Consider the following 16,070-nt stretch of genomic DNA (forward strand, 5'->3'; position numbering starts at 1 on the left):
CTAGTCCTGTGTTCCCACTACCACTGGCGAACGACTCAGCCCTCCTGTTACCAGCAGCTATCATGCACCACACGATCAGTAATGGCCAAATCTCCCACCGGGTGGGGGAAACACCGTTACATCTATATGTTTTATTATCCATCTTTACTTTCGCCGTTATTTTCATTGGGTTTAGCTATATATTTCAACCAGGTGTAGGGGGGCAGTACGACAGCGGACAGCCCAAAAATGTATGTCTGTTTATTGGCACGTCTAATAAAAAGGTTGGCTCTCTCTGACCTACATCTTGTATTTTTTGCAGATTAAAAAAAATGAGGCAGGAAAGTGCTACATGCGGTCCTTTCTCCCATACTTCCTTTATTGCTTTAGGACATCCCAAGTGGCTGTTATTAGACACAGAAGAAAAATTAAATTTACCTTACGATATTTATTTTTTTGCCGACTTGGGGTTCATAGTAGTACTAAAATGGACGGCAAGTCGGTACAAATAATTGTTTATTACTGTGGTATTATTATGGTCTGTGTGAAGCTACAGTGTGCCCCGAAGCTTCCAGCCCCCACCTCTCCTCACCCCCTTCTCACGCTTTTGCAAGGGGATGGGGTGGGATTGGGAGCTTAAACTACATCATGGAAATGCTTTCGAAGGAATCCTGGTAATCCCTCTTTCTCCCCAATGTCTTCTACATTTCTTCCTCCCCCCACAACGTCTCTCTTAAATCCCTTTCTCCCCCAAATTGTCTCTAACCCTCTTTCCCCCTCCCAATGTTTTTGATGACCCTTCATCTCCCACAATGTATTTTTTGAAACCCCTTCCCCCAACGTCTCTCTTAAATTCCACCCCTTCCTCAGGTCGGGATGGAATGGGGTGAAGTGATTGTAATGATTTTTTAAGCTGGGAATTTATCTCAATAAATAATTTAATATCGTGGGAATTTTTGTTATCGCCCAACTCTTCCCCGACAACATATTTCCCCATTAATTTTTCTTTGTCGTGGCCTTGGCGAGACAGGCTTCCTTTTTTATCCCCTGAAGTCAAAAGTTGTGTGTCCTACCCCAGCTGGATAGAGGAGGCAAGAAGAGACCAAAATATTGGTTCTTCATGTTCTTGTGTCACTGAGCCTCATGGCCATGGAGAACCCAACAAGATTCGACTTCCCAGCTTCCTATGGGGGAAATAGTGAAGTTCAGCATCAGAGGATCCACCACCCTGCTTCAAATGATGTAACCCACACACAGGTAATTAATACATGTTTATTAGGTAGAACAAGAAAAAACACAAAAGCGCACCAAGATGAGAGATAGATAATGTATTAGCAACAAATAATAAAATTAGTAACTTACATATAAAATTTCTTTAATAATCCCCGATTCTGGTGTCTATCACAGGAGTAGGGCATCACATAGGAAGTATGAAGGGTGATCTCAGTTCTGAGAGATCAGACCCGCGCGCTGGGGCTGTCTCTGTTCACTCTCCTGTCCTCCACGTGTGGTAGCGTGGTGCAGAGTGTAGCACACATGTGCAGGAACCGGGGCCTTCAATAGGTGTCCTTAGGATGCCTGTCCGTTTTTGATAGCATAGAAACGATCGGAAATAAGCAGGAACGGTACACTTGAGTGTGTGCTGGTGGTGGGTAGTAAAACCGCCAGCCACAACAGTCGCGACGCGTTTCGTTTAACAAAGTAAACTTCTTCAGGCCTGAAATTGGTATCACCATCGGGGTTCCGGTGGAGACCACATTTGGAGGTGGGGGAGACACCTCATAAACACAGAAGCAGCAAGAGAACTGAGAGGGACCAACACTCCAAGTTTAAAGAGCCAGAGCGCGGACTGAACTTTTCATGTTTATTAGGTAGAGTTGGAGGGTAAGCTTTTTGTCCTCTCACCTTCCTCCTCACCCTTCATGTGACACTGTTCACACTCTCCCCCGTTCCCTTTGCTCAGGCGTCCATTTGTCCTTCCCACTCACTCTTTTGGCTTCGCTCAGACCACGGTCCCAGTGCCTTCTACAGCGCACGCCTGTGTGCGCTGTGCGTACAAGCACCGCCCCCCAATCAGTCCGGTCCCAGTAATTACCTCGTCGCCGCAGGTGCAGCCGCGCTCTACTGCACGTTTTTGCAAATACAAAAAAATTGTACTTATGATGGAGGCGTGGCCACGCCTCCCGGAGGTTCAGCCAATGAGGGCGAATCAGCCGTGAGCTCATGGCCATGCCCCTGAAAACCCCTGCAATCTCTGCCTCTCTCCAAAGACAAATAATCGTGGTGAAGTGTTGTACACGCTGCCGTCCCACCGCCGGGCGTGCGTGCTACAGAACGCACTGGTGCCGCGGCCTCATAGTGCCTGGCGACGGCAGGCTACGGTCGCTGGAAAAATCAAATTGAGATGACTTCCAGCGATCGCGACCAAGCCGTCGCTCCGCGCTTACAATAAGTGCACGCGATGGCGGCAATGCATTTGTTTTGACGCGACGCCGCGTTGCCGGCACTATAAGCGCAGCCTTTACCTTATCTTTGCTAGGGTGCCCCTCCCCTCTTCCCAATGGCTTTCTGTTCCCTCCTTACTATGCCCTCTTTGGTGCCCACTTCCACCTCCCTTGCTCCCTTTCTCCACTTCCTCCACGTGCCCCCCTTGCCCCCTTCCGCCACGTGCCCCCCTTGCCCCCTTCCTCCATGTGCCCCCCTTGCTCCCTTCCTCCACGTGCCCCCCTTGCTCCCTTCCTCCACGTGGTCCCTTCCTCCACGTGCCCCCCTTGCTCCCTTCCTCCACGTGCCCCCCCTTGCTCCCTTCCTCCACGTGCCCCCCTTGCTCCCTTCCTCCACGTGCCCCCCTTGCTCCCTTCCTCCACGTGCCCCCCTTGCTCCCTTCCTCCACGTGCCCCCCTTGCTCCCTTCCTCCACGTGCCCCCCTTGCTCCCTTCCTCCACGTGCCCCCCTTGCTCCCTTCCTCCACGTGCCCCCCTTGCCCCCTTCCTCCACGTGCCCCCCTTGCTCCCTTCCTCCACGTGCCCCCCTTGCTCCCTTCCTCCACGTGCCCCCCTTGCTCCACGTGCCCCCCTTGCTCCCTTCCTCCACGTGCCCCCCTTGCTCTCTTCCTCCACGTGCCCCCCTTGCTCCCTTCCTCCACGTGCCCCCCTTGCCCCCTTCCTCCACGTGCCCCCCTTGCTCCCTTTCTCCGTGCCCCCCTTGCTCCCTTTCTCCACGTGCCCCCTTGCTCCCTTCCTCCACGTGCCCCCCTTGCTCCCTTTCTCCACGTGCCCCCTTGCCCCTTCCTCCACGTGCCCCCTTCCTCTACGTGCCCCCCTTGCTCCCTTCCTCCACGTGCTCCCATTCTCCACGTGCCCCCATTCTCCACGTGCCCCCATTCTCCACGTGCCCCCCTTGCTCCCTTTCTCCACGTGCTCCCTTTCTCCACGTGCCCCCCTTGCCCCCTTCCCGACTGTTTCTCGGTCACGTGGGCCTCACAGCGGTTGCTAGGCGACGTCACCCCCGGTTGCCGGGCAGTATAAGTTCTCGGTCAGCGGGGGGGACCGGTCTCACTCTGCCGCTCACCATGGCCAACCACAAGTTACTTCCCGTCGGCCTGATCAACGCGGCCGGCCGCTACCTGACAGGAGAGGCGCACCAGTTTCACGTGAACGCGCAGGGCACGAGCCTGCGCCCACGCCAGATCTGGACGCTCGAGTTCGTGAACGAGGACCCTCCGCAAGTGCAGCTGCGCAGCTCCCTGCTCCGTTACCTGGCAACCGACACTTCCGGCAAGATCACGTGCAACCAGGAGAGTCCTGGATCCGGCAGCCTCTTCTGTATGCTGCAGCAGAACGACGGAAGGGTACACGCTCTCCCCTGTGACGTCATCCGCAGTGGCAGACTCCATACATGCAGAGCAGTACCATAAGATGCAGAGCAATACAGTAACAAGGAAAGCAGTAGCATCATACAGAAAAGTGCAGAGCAGCAGTATCATAACACACAGAGTAGTACCATAACATGCAGATCAATAGAGCAACATGCAGTGCAGCATCATAACACAGAGAGTAATAAAGAATTGTGCAGAGCAGCACCATACTAACTGTGCATGCAATGTCTTGTATATAATGTAGAACCTGCTCATTTATGTAACTATCTGTAACCATGTATTATTTGTCTTAACTCTGTGCCCAGGACATACTTGAAAACGAGAGGAAACTCTCAATGTATTACTTCCTGGTAAAACATTTTTATAAATAAGTAAATAATACTATTCAAAGCAATACAGCAACACGCAGAGGAGTACCATAACATGCAGAGCAGTACGTTAGCACGCTGAGCAGCCCCTTTACATGCAGAGCAATATAAGAGCCCTCTCTGTTTGTGTGGTAGGTCTCCTTCATGTCGGACCAGACAAAGCGTTTCCTGGGCGGTGCTGAGGATAACGTGACCTGCTTCGCTCAGGCCATTACCGAGACAGAAAAATGGACATTGCACCTAAGCAGACACCCGTGTGTGAACATGCAGAGCCTGGGAAAGAGGCGTTACCTGCGCTATGACGAGAAGAGCGCTTCTGTGTGCTGCGACCGCGACCTGCCTTGGAAGCCCGAGTGTGTTATGACGCTCTACTTCGATTCCAAAGGTTCCTGCAAACCCACAATCTCACCCCCTGCTGTCTCTGTGATGTCACCCTTACTGCTCTCTGTGCGATGTAACGTGTTGTCACCCTCACTGTGGCCTGTGTGATGTCATACCTGCCCCGTTGTCTGTATGATGTCACATTTGCGATATCGCATTCACTTCTTGCTGTCTGTGTGATCTCACCGCCACTACCCATCTGCTGTCTCTGTGATGTCACACATTCCTGCTGTCTTTGTGATGTCACACTAGGCCCCTGCTGTTTGTGATATCACACTTCTCCTCTCTGTGCTCCACATGACATCACCCCCCCCCTTGTACCCTATGTGATGTCACTTGGCCCACTGACCCTGCCGCACATTTTAGAGAAGAAGTACGGCATCCGAGCGATTAACAACCACCTGGTGGCATCTGACGGGAAGTTGGACGCCGATCCGTCCCCGCGCTGCCTCTACAACCTGGAGCTCGTTAAAGGGATGCTGGCCCTGAGAGACGCCGACGGCAAATACCTGACCGGCCGCGAGAGCCTCGTCAAGACCTTCAAAACAGACAAGCCCGGCCGAGATGAGCTATTCATGCTGGAACACAGCCCAGGGCAAGTGGCTATCCGGGCCCTGTCCAACGGCAAATACGTGTGCTGCCGGCCAGGTGAGGGGCTTGCAGGACCCAACTGGGGACGTGACCCTAACACCTTCACATTGCCTTGCAGGACTCTCAGATGGGTTTGCATCAGCCAGGGAACGTGTGTGCCTAACGAAATGGCGCGTTTAAATGTCATATGGGCCAATAGGAAGTTGTGACACCATCCCTTGCGGCATCCTATTGGCCCGCGTGACGCAGGACCTTTTATCAGCATTGAGATACCAGCACCCCCTTTGGAGGTAAGTATCTCTGGAAGCAGGGGGTCCCCGGAGCTGAAATTAACACAGTTCCACTCCGGAGACCCCCCTGCTCCAATCCTGTAATATAAAAAAATGTGAAAGAAATCGCGCGCTGCTTAATGCTTTGCTGCTTAATGCTTTGCTGCTTTAATATTCTCAGTTGACAGAGGATCCCAGAGCAGGGGGATAAGGGAACATTGTGTATCATTTTGCATACATAAATACGTCTGTCTGTCTGTGTGTATATATTTGTGATCTGATATGCGAATGTGCTTGTACTGGATGTACAATTGTAGCAGGCTTCATTATCTCTCGGGCAATACAATGGCGTGTTTTGATATTGTGCACCAACAATGCCATTGAATCCTATGGAAACTGATATTCTGCATGATAACGGGTTATATTGTGTTATCTGGGGAATCAATGAAACATGCTACATAGTGTGTGTGTGTGTGTGTGTGTGTGTGTGTGTGTGTGTGTGTGTGTGGGTATTTATAAATGTAATCGAGATTATGATTAAAGGGAACAGTCCCGTCTAGGACCAAAGTGAACATGTGACAGTGGCATGTTTCATACGTTGGTTATTTATTTTGATTGTTTTTACTATCTTTTAGGCTATTTTGTATTGTAAACTTGTGTGTATAGAAGTAAATTGTTGAACCTCAATTTTTTTTCCTTGTAGATGTTTTTCTTTGGCTTATTCTGGTAACATTATTATTTTCAAGAGACGACAGGGTGGGGGGGACAAATGCTGCTGCTCACTCCTAAATCTGTCCCAGCGTCTCCCCTGCTGAAATGCTTCCCCTGCTTTCCTATCAAATCCTGCATTACACATAGAATTCTCATCACTTTTAAGGCTATACCCCCACTCTGCCCCTCCTTACATCTCAGCCCTAATTTCTCGCTATGCACCATCCCGACTCTTGCGTTCCGTTGAAGGATGCCTTCTGTCTACCCCCTTTTGTATCTAAAGCCCTCTCCCGCATAAAACCTCTCACTCGCTGCCCCACACCTCTGGAATGCCCTTCCCCTCAATATTCGACTGGCACCCTCTCTAACCTGAAACTCCGATCTTAAAACCCACCTTAACGAAGCATATGGGTAATTCCATAGCCGATACTATACATCTCACACATCAACCGTGTCCCCTTGCAGACGCACGTACCAGAACGCCCTCTACTGTCTGTACGTTCTTTCTACTTACCACTTAGATTGTAAGCTCTTCGGGGCAGGGACTCCTTTTCCTAATGTTACTTTTATGTCTGAAGCGCTTATTCCCATTATGATATATTATTGTCACGTCTGTGAAGCGCTATATAAATAAAGACATACATACAATTAACATCATTAAACAGACACGTATTGATTTTTACTCGAGTAAAAAACATCAATGTTTTATTGAAAAGATGGCTGAATCTCTAGCAAATCATTGATAAGATAGCTTGTTGGAACCATTTACTTGCCTTCTACGGGCCCTTTTAGAAGATGAACTTGAATGATGGGCAGCAGTTATGGGTGGTTTGGAAATCTGCATTTCCCAACGTGTCACCTGCGGTAGTTTTAGTAATACAGGCAGTCCTCGGTTATCCGACGGAATCCGTTCTGGAAGTAGCGTTGGATAGTGAAACCTTTGTAAAGTGAGTCCCATGTTAATCAGCGGCGGTGAGCGTCGGATAACGCATTCCGGCGTCGGAAAACAGCCCATATGGTGGCATTGTAAAGCGTTGGATCTGCCATTCGTTGTAAAGTGAAACGTTGGATAGCGAGGACCGCCTGTACTTATATTTACACACACAACGTGTCGCTTCCCAGGTGCTGATATTTATGCCAATCGGACAGAGATCGGGGACACGGAGACCCTGCAGATTCTGATCACCAGCCCGCCCTGCAAGGCCTGCTTTAGATCCATCAACAACAGCTACCTGACCTGTGTGAGTCCCATCACCCCAGCATCCCTGATTGTGGCACCTTCAGCTCCCGGTCTCAATCAGGACGTATGACACTGTTGGCGTAGATGTCACTGTCCTTGAGACGTGGTTTGACAAAGTCACAGTTAAGTGCCCTGTGGCCTGCCAGATGACGTCACCATCATTGTGTTTTCTGATGCCATTTCCTTGTAACCCAGTTAATGATGTCACTGTTCTTGTCATTGTCCTTGAGACGTGGTTGGTGAGACCACTATGTTTTGATGCGGTCACTGTTTTCTTGACGGGCCTGGTGATGTCATTACAGGGCCCCCGTGATGTAATAATTTCCGGCACTGCCCAAGATGATCAGAGTTGGTTTGAGCTGCAGTACAACGGTGAGAAAGCCAGCTTTCTAGCAGGCGACGGGCGTTACATCACTGTGAAGCCCAACGGGCAGCTCGCCCTGGGGCCCAACACTGCAGGTACAGTATGATGAATGTATAGTATGTCACTTGGCCCCCTTGTGCGTACGTGATGTGTGTACTGTCAGTGTGTGCCCTGCGTCAGAGCAGTTTGTGCTGGCTGCTCTGCCGGCATTGCAGATTGTGCTGATTCTGTCTACTCTGCAAGCACCTTGTGCTGACCCCATATGCTGTGCAGGCCCCGCGGAGCATCTTGTACTGACCCTGTATGCTCTGCAGGCGGAGCAGCTTGTACTGACCCTGTATGCTCTGCAGGGGGAGCAGCTTGTACGGACCCTGTATGCTCTGCAGGCGGAGCAGCTTGTACTGACCCTGTATGCTCTGCAGGCGGAGCAGCTTGTACTGACCCTGTATGCTCTGCAGGCGGAGCAGCTTGTACTGACCCTGTATGCTCTGCAGGCGGAGCAGCTTGTACTGACCCTGTATGCTCTGCAGGCGGAGCAGCTTGTACTGACCCTGTATGCTCTGCAGGCGGAGCAGCTTGTACTGACCCTGTATGCTCTGCAGGCGGAGCAGCTTGTACTGACCATGTATGCTCTGCAGGCGGAGCAGCTTGTACTGACCCTGTATGCTCTGCAGGCGGAGCAGCTTGTACTGACCTTGTATGCTCTGCAGGGGGAGCAGCTTGTACTGACCCTGTATGCTCTGCAGGCGGAGCAGCTTGTACTGACCCTGTATGCTCTGCAGGGGGAGCAGCTTGTACAGACCCTGTATGCTCTGCAGGGGGAGCAGCTTGTACTGACCATGTATGCTCTGCAGGCGGAGCAGCTTGTACTGACCCTGTATGCTCTGCAAGGGGAGCAGCATGTACTGACCCTGTATGCTCTGCAGGCGGAGCAGCTTGTACTGACCCTGTATGCTCTGCAGGGGGAGCAGCTTGTACTGACCCTGTATGCTCTGCAGGGGGAGCAGCTTGTACTGACCCTGTATGCTCTGCAGGCGGAGCAGCTTGTACTGACCCTGTATGCTCTGCAGGAGGAGCAGCTTGTACTGACCCTGTGCTCTGCAGGCGGAGCAGCTTGTACTGACCCTGTATGCTCTGCAGGGGGAGCAGCTTGTACTGACCCTGTATGCTCTGCAGGCGGAGCAGCTTGTACTGACCCTGTATGCTCTGCAGGGGGAGCAGCTTGTACTGACCCTGTATGCTCTGCAGGCGGAGCAGCTTGTACTGACCCTGTATGCTCTGCAGGCGGAGCAGCTTGTACTGACCCTGTATGCTCTGCAGGCGGAGCAGCTTGTACTGACCATGTACCTGTACTGACCCGCAACACCTGTTGGCTGGCAGATGTTATAACTTGGAGGCAAATGTATACTACCGGCCCTAATATCAAGTGACCAGTGGCCTCACAAATATCCACTTTATATGTAGGCACCGTAAACACAGGTGCACGCACACGCCTGGTACGTTTGTCACATACAAACAACCATATAATGTATACGTGACACACGTTTTCCACATACTACACACATGTAATGCATTCCAGGCTCACAGGCGCCCACTGTGGCCGAGTCTGGAACTGCAAGTTTCTTCTTTTAAATCAGACCATCCCGGAGAGAAATTGCCCTCTTGCCCACCTGCCCTGTATGCCCTGCAGGCGGAGCAACTTGTGCTGTCTCTGTGCACTCTGCAGGCCACGTGGAGCGGTTTGTGCTGACCCTGTACACTATACAGGTGGAGCAGTTTATGCTTATACTGCGGGCTCCAGTCGGTCCTGATTGTACACTGTCGGAGCAGTTTGTGCTGACTCTGTGTTTTGCAGGCTCTGCGGAGCAGTTTGTGCTGACTGTATACTCTCCTGTCGAGCAGTTTGTGCTGACTGCTTTGCAGGCTCTGCAGAGCAGTTTGTGCTGACTCTGTGCTTTGCAGGCTCTGCGGAGCAGTTTGTGCTGACTCTGTGTTTTGCAGGCCCCGCGGAGCAGTTTGTGCTGCTTCTGGTGAACCGGCCCCTGCTCATCCTGCAAAGTGATTTCGGCTTTGTGGCGTTTGCTCCGGGGACTGATCGTCTGGACGGTAACCGACCGTTTTACAATGCCAGCAAACTCAGCACCGATGACAGCGGCTTCTGCCAACTGAAAGAGGGTGAGTGAGCAGCGGGGGCAGGGAGTGAGCAGGCACTGGGGAGAGAGGCCTGCTCATGGGTCTCTGTGTCTGGTGATGTGACCTCCCGTGTGTGTCTGTCCCAGTTTCTGCAGAGAAGTACTGGGCTCTGGATAAGGGGGTCTCTGTGTCTGGTGATGTGACCCTCCCCCCTGTGTTTGTCTGTCTCAGCCTCTACAGATAAGTACTGGGCTCTGGATAAGGAAGACCGGGTTACAGCCACAGGGGAGAACCCTATAAACTTCACCCTGGAGTTCACTGGCAGCGCTACTTTGATCCTACGAGCGCCCAATGGGAAGTACATGGTGGCAGAGCAGGGGGGCTCTTTCAAAGCCCGCGGGACAAACGCAGGGGCCGCCACTCATTTCCGCTACTGAAAGAGGCCTGCAGGTTCAGCAGAGCGTACAAGAGATTGTCGTGTCCCGTTCCTGCCAACTGGCCTTGTGACCGCTGCCGGTCATGTTACCTCTTACAGGGCAACAGCCCTTGTGACTCCTGCGGGTGGTGTTCCTCCTCGCTCCTGACCCGCAGGCCATGTGACGCCCTCTCACGGCGAGAAACGATGTTCTCCGTCACGGGAATACAAACTATATCACATCGGAGGTGCCCGTCTGTGTGCGTGCCTCTCAATGGCAGCAAATAAACATTGTGATGAGGGTGTGAGGCCATCTGTGTATTGTGTGTGTCACATTGTGCATCTCCAGGGGCTCCCTGTGTCTGTCTGTTTTTCTGGGTGACATCTTGTCCTCTGAAGTACCTGTTATGAGCAGCAGGTGGCAGTAACATCCCTTGTACCTACTGACTGTCACCTGGAGACAGCCAAACATTGTCACTGCAAAGTGAGAGACGCAAAGCTACAGTGAGACAGCAGGGAGCGACTGACGGCTACAGCCAGCGGTATGAGGAGAGCTGACAGGAGAGAAAGAGAGACGGAGCAAAAGCGTGTAGAAGAGAGCACAGGATACAATGAGATATTAGATGAGAGAGCTACAGAATGTGAAGGTGAGTGTGAGTTGGCCAGATTTAATCCTATCCGTCATCCTGGCAGCCTTTGCAGCGGCTTCCTGACCTTTAGCACTGCTGCTAAGCCTCCCTTTTACAAATACACAACCCTGCTCCATCAAACACTGACCTTTATATTGTCATCCATGATGTTTGCATGTAACATGTTTGTTGCTCTCAACCTGATGCATAGTTAACCCTTTGAGACCCTGTTGGGCCTGGCACTATGTCATGGACGTTTATTAGCTTGTTTTGTGGGGGACATTGGGTCCTGCACGCCACACGTAGGGAAACGAGGCGTACTCTTCCGTAATTAGTGACGTCGGAATCACGTGGTCGCTCTGTGCCTGAGGGGCCGTGGTACTCTGGTGCTGTGGCCCTTCCAGCTCTCAGAGGGTTAAACAGCACCTACCATATACCTGCCCACGCTGCAAGTTCCCCCAAGATCTTCCGCATTGATATTTCCCAACTTCACACTGTTCCGTGTCATGTATAAAGATGGAGGCTTTATCTCTGTAGGCACATTTCCTAGTCGTTAATAGACCATTACCGGGCCTTAAACCTCTTCCACTTTGCAACACTAGCATTATCTGAGTGTTCTCCATTAACCCTTTTTGTTGCCAGGTTGGGCGGGCAACGCAATGCTGGAACCTGTCAGCAAATCGTTACGTTACCACTCTGCTACCGATCCTGCCATTCTCAATCATGTTGCAAAGTGCTGGTACCCAGATCCATTTCCTGCATTTCGGACAGCTTTCTCCTGTGTTTTTTTTAAGATGTCATATATCACATTTGCTGCAGTGTCTGGATCTAGCTGCTATGCCTCTTGATTGAAGGCGTTTTCTGTGATCCCACCTTGTACCCTTTAATATAACCTCTTTCTTCTTTCAGGGACCAAGAGCCATATGGGAGGATCCATGGAGGAGGTATGTAGCGTCTCTTTGCTCTCGGGCCCACTTAAGCAGTGAAAAGTTTTATTACAAACACTGAACTGTTTTCACTACACACTGGGGTCACACTGTGATGGGCACTGCGAGGGGGTCACACTGTGATGGGCACTGCGAGGGGGTCACACTGTGATGGGCACTGCGAGGGGGTCACACTGTGATGGGCACTGTGAGGGGGTCACACTGTGATGGGCACTGCGAGGGGGTCACACTGTGATGGGCACTGCGAGGGGGTCACACTGTGATGGGCACTGCGAGGGGGTCACACTGTGATGGGCACTGCGAGGGGGTCACACTGTGATGGGCACTGTGAGGGGGTCACACTGTGATGGGCATTGTGAGGGGGTCACACTGATGGGCACTGCGAGGGGGGGTCACACTGATGGGCACTGTGAGGGGGGGTAACACTGATGGGCACTGCGAGGGGGTCACACTGTGATGGGCACTGCGAGGGGGTCACACTGTGATGGGCACTGTGAGGGGATCACGCTGTGATGGGCACTGCGAGGGGGTCACGCTGTGATGGGCACTGCGAGGGGGTCACGCTGTGATGGGCACTGCGAGGGGGTCACGCTGTGATGGCACTGCGAGGGGGGGTCACACTGATGGGCACTGCGAGGGGGGGTCACACTGATGGGCACTGTGAGGGGGGGTAACACTGATGGGCACTGTGAGGGGTCGTCACACTGATGGGGCACTGTTGATGGTTAGATGTTTCTGTGTTTCAGGGTGCCGAGGTGTTTGAGGGGCTTTGTGACCGGATGCTATCAGCGCTGTGTCTTGTACAGACCAACCTTTCAGATGTGAGTTGCAAGAGCGATGGAGGGGGAGAGTGTACTGTATACACAGGGGCATGCAGTGTTTGCTATATTTCAGATGTCTCTCACCTGGCTCTGTCACCTTAGATTAAGGTCTAGGAGTTGAGGCTCAGAGGTCATGATGCCCCTCAGGTCAGATGTCCTGTGTCTCTGTCCCCAGGTCCTGGATGTGAAGGATGAGCTAATTCTGCAGAATGTGCCAAGCTCTGTCCAGACCCAGGTGTCAATCTGCACCTCCCGGCTCTACAGAAGGTAACGGGGCAGGAGGATCTTGCTGACCTGTCTTCCTCTCTCCTACTCCCTCTACCCCGCTGACCTCCCCTCGCTCCCCTGCGCTGACCTCTCCTCGCTCCCCTGCGCTGACCTCCCCTCGCTCCCCTGCGCTGACCTCCCCTCGCTCCCCTGCGCTGACCTCTCCTCGCTCCCCTGCGCTGACCTCCCCTCGCTCCTCTGCGCTGACCTCCCCTCGCTCCCCTGCGCTGACCTCCCCTCGCTCCCCTGCGCTGACCTCCCCTCGCTCCCCTGCGCTGACCTCCACGTTCTCCTCCCCCTCAGCCTGTTGGATCTGACCGTCCCCAGCAGAGAACTTGTCCGCCTGGTCCGTGTGTTCGGTCCTCAGTGGGAGCAGAAACTTGTAATCCTGAAACAGCTGCAGGGAGAACACGAGAGGTGACAGGGGGTGGCATGGAGCAAGCTCAGAGGGGCAGGGGGTGGCATGGAGCAAGCTCAGAGGGGCAGGGGGTGGCATGGAGCAAGCTCAGAGGGGCAGGGGGTGGCATAGAGTGTGCCATGGGGTTCATAGCGGGTGACATGGAGGGGGTAGAAGGGATGACACATGGTGGCATTGAGAAACCATGTGAGCAACAGTGCTGAGTTGCAGGGAGCGACAAGGGACATTGGCTGTTACAGAGGAACAAGGTGTGATAATGTCACAGGTCAGGTGACATCATTATCACACTTTGTTCCTCTCTCACACCGGGTGTGCCTCGCTTTGGGGTGGGCGAGGCTGTGAAAGGGGTAACAGCATAGTGCCAGGGGGTGTTGGTCTGCATTTAACTCTCTCTGTGACAGGCTGCAGCGGCTCCTCTCTCTGGCTCTGCGACGGGTGCAGATTTTGGAGGCTCAGGTAAGAATGTGTCTCATATATATATATATATATATATATATATATCAATATATATATATATATCAATATATATATCCATCTCTCTGACCTGGTGCACAGTAAATAAGGCAGGATGTGTGTTGAAAAAAGACACTCGGGATTTGCAATATAAAACACACACACACTGTAACGCACCCAGTGTTCTCCATGGGGACGCAGCCTGTAACGCACGTTTATCGCTCTCGTCAGTCACGCAGGGCCGCGCTTCCGCTGCTCTACAGGAACTGGGAGAAGCTTTTTGTGAGATTGATGGTGAGTGACTGGGACATTTTCCCCTACGCCGTCTTCTACATTCTGCCCCAAACCTCCCACTTCCTCCGTCCCCAATATCCCGATTCCCTCCCACGTTCTCTCCGCCAGCCTGCACTGCTCTTCTTTGATAACCACTGTTCTCCCCCTTACAGCGCATGGGCCCCTACAAACCTTCATGTAAAAACGAACAAGACACAGACCTCGAAAGGTGAGTGCAACCAACCCTGCCACTTTTGGGATTGTGCAGGTAACAGAGGACCCCCCCCCCTCCATAGTTGGAGGGGATGGATGTTATTAACCCTGCGTAACAAAGGTTAATAGGTTGCTCACCCTGTAGACTTGAATGGATTTCTGATCCCGCAGACTGGGAGAGGTTTAGGGGTTACTGAGCCCTCAGACTGTAGGGGAGATTGAGGGATTACTAGTCCTGTGTATGCAGTAGAGCGGTTTCATTGGGTTTAGAGAGCAGTTTGTTGTTTTTTTTTTTGCCCCAGTGCCAGGAGTCGGATGATTGGTAGAGACACGCTGGAGCTGGGAGAGGAAACGTCAGATTCGCCTTCCGCAGGTAACGTTGTGGTAACGGAGTGTGTGCGTTTCTCCGAGTGTTGGTGTCTGCTTGTTCTTGTTGTATCAGTGTGTGAGTACAGACGGGAATATATACAGGCATGCAGGTTTTTTTTCTCTGTGTGTTACTCTCCCATCTCCCTTGACTCGCTCAGTTGCATGAAAGCAGTTGCAGAATGATGACCGCAGAGGAAGCGAGACAGGACGGAGGAGCTGCTCCAGATTGCTGAGATCACCCGAACAGGGAAACCCCGAGAGCGCTCCGCCCCACTGCTAGGCCAGCCCGAGAGGAAGAGACTGTCTGAAGGGGCATGGAAGTAATGTGCAGGTCTCTGGTCTGAGTCAGACAATAAACCCAGAGAGTTGACAGCTCTGTGTGCTGTGTGTTACAGGTGTGAGTGTGTGTTACAGGTGTGAGTGTGCATTCATCAACCGTGTATCATCACTATACTGTAAGTACAGATATAGGATGAAGTATCTGTTGTCTACATTTAGCATAGGTTGAACTTGATGGACGCATGTCTTATTTCAACCTCATCTACTATGTAACTGTGTGAGTTTGGGATGTGGTGACATTAAGATCCATTATTATTTGTAAAAAAAATAAATACATTTTTTTTATTCTTTTTAGACAAATCTCATAATTAAGCTTCACTCAGGTGGAAAATCAAAGTCCCTTCCCCCCATCTCCCCCCTCCCCTCCCCCATCTCCCCCCTCCCCCTCCCCCATCTCCCCCCTCCCCCTCCCCATCTCCCCCCTCCCCTCCCCCTCCCCCACACACAAGACAGTCAGTTAGAGCCTGACACACACAGAGAGGCCACTATTCACTGTTTGAATGGAGCTGACGCATTGGTTAGGACTGCCCTCCGCAACATATTGAATAGGGGCCTATAAGAGAACCAGGGTCCCTGCGATTTGCACAGCAAACAAGAGAAGGTGTTCAGGGCCCCCGCAGGGCGGCACCGTTCCAGGGCGGTGTCACCAGACACTTAGTAAGTCGGTTCTCTCAGAGGGCAACAAGAGGCTGAGCTTATTACAAATACACAGATCTAGAGCAGCGGTGCGCAAACTCCCTGCGCCCCCCCCCCTGCCTGCTTCTACTCCTCGGTCGCGCTCCCCCCTCACCTCTAATGTTGCGTCAAATGACGCTGCGGGGTCATTTAACGTCACGTCTCCATGGTAACAGGTGTCAATTGATGCCACGTTTGCCATAGAAACGTGTGACTGCAACTGGGTAAGTAAGTTTACAGAGGCCTTGCGTCTCAGCCCAAGGCTTCTGTAAACGCAGAGCCCCCCCCAGAAAAGTCAGGGGGGGCGAGCCCCCCAGTTTGCGCACTACTGATCAAGA

General features: G+C 52.3%; 2 protein-coding genes and 1 long non-coding RNA gene across 5 annotated transcripts in view; 2 read left to right on the forward strand and 1 right to left on the reverse strand.

Moving 5' to 3' along the window:
* The window catches only part of LOC142464008 (uncharacterized), a 13,195-nt gene extending 9,460 nt beyond the window's left edge, over positions 1–3,735 (reverse strand). For 2 of the 3 annotated variants that reach the window (XR_012787558.1, XR_012787559.1), the window contains exon 1: positions 1,053–1,164. This is a non-coding gene — a long non-coding RNA (uncharacterized LOC142464008). Of the gene's footprint in view, positions 1–1,052; positions 1,165–3,549 lie in introns of those variants that run through there. The other variant, XR_012787560.1, reaches the window with a different exon arrangement.
* LOC142464003 (fascin-like) lies at positions 3,455–10,350 on the forward strand. Its single transcript, XM_075566984.1, has 7 exons — positions 3,455–3,829; positions 4,360–4,609; positions 4,972–5,253; positions 7,299–7,417; positions 7,719–7,875; positions 9,782–9,955; positions 10,145–10,350. The coding sequence occupies exons 1-7, from the start codon at positions 3,551–3,553 to the stop codon at positions 10,348–10,350; spliced, it is 1,467 nt and encodes a 488-aa protein (XP_075423099.1). The 5' UTR covers positions 3,455–3,550.
* A 491-nt stretch (positions 10,351–10,841) lies between these two features.
* LOC142464007 (uncharacterized) lies at positions 10,842–15,347 on the forward strand. Its single transcript, XM_075566988.1, has 10 exons — positions 10,842–10,975; positions 11,867–11,901; positions 12,651–12,725; positions 12,901–12,992; positions 13,296–13,409; positions 13,812–13,866; positions 14,095–14,157; positions 14,310–14,365; positions 14,652–14,722; positions 14,877–15,347. Exons 1-10 carry the CDS (start codon positions 10,873–10,875, stop codon positions 14,882–14,884), a joined length of 672 nt encoding a protein of 223 aa, XP_075423103.1. The 5' UTR covers positions 10,842–10,872; the 3' UTR covers positions 14,885–15,347.
* The last annotated feature ends 723 nt before the right edge of the window (positions 15,348–16,070 follow it).

Source organism: Ascaphus truei, chromosome 12 (assembly GCF_040206685.1).
Source record: "Ascaphus truei isolate aAscTru1 chromosome 12, aAscTru1.hap1, whole genome shotgun sequence".
NCBI lineage: Eukaryota > Metazoa > Chordata > Amphibia > Anura > Ascaphidae > Ascaphus > Ascaphus truei.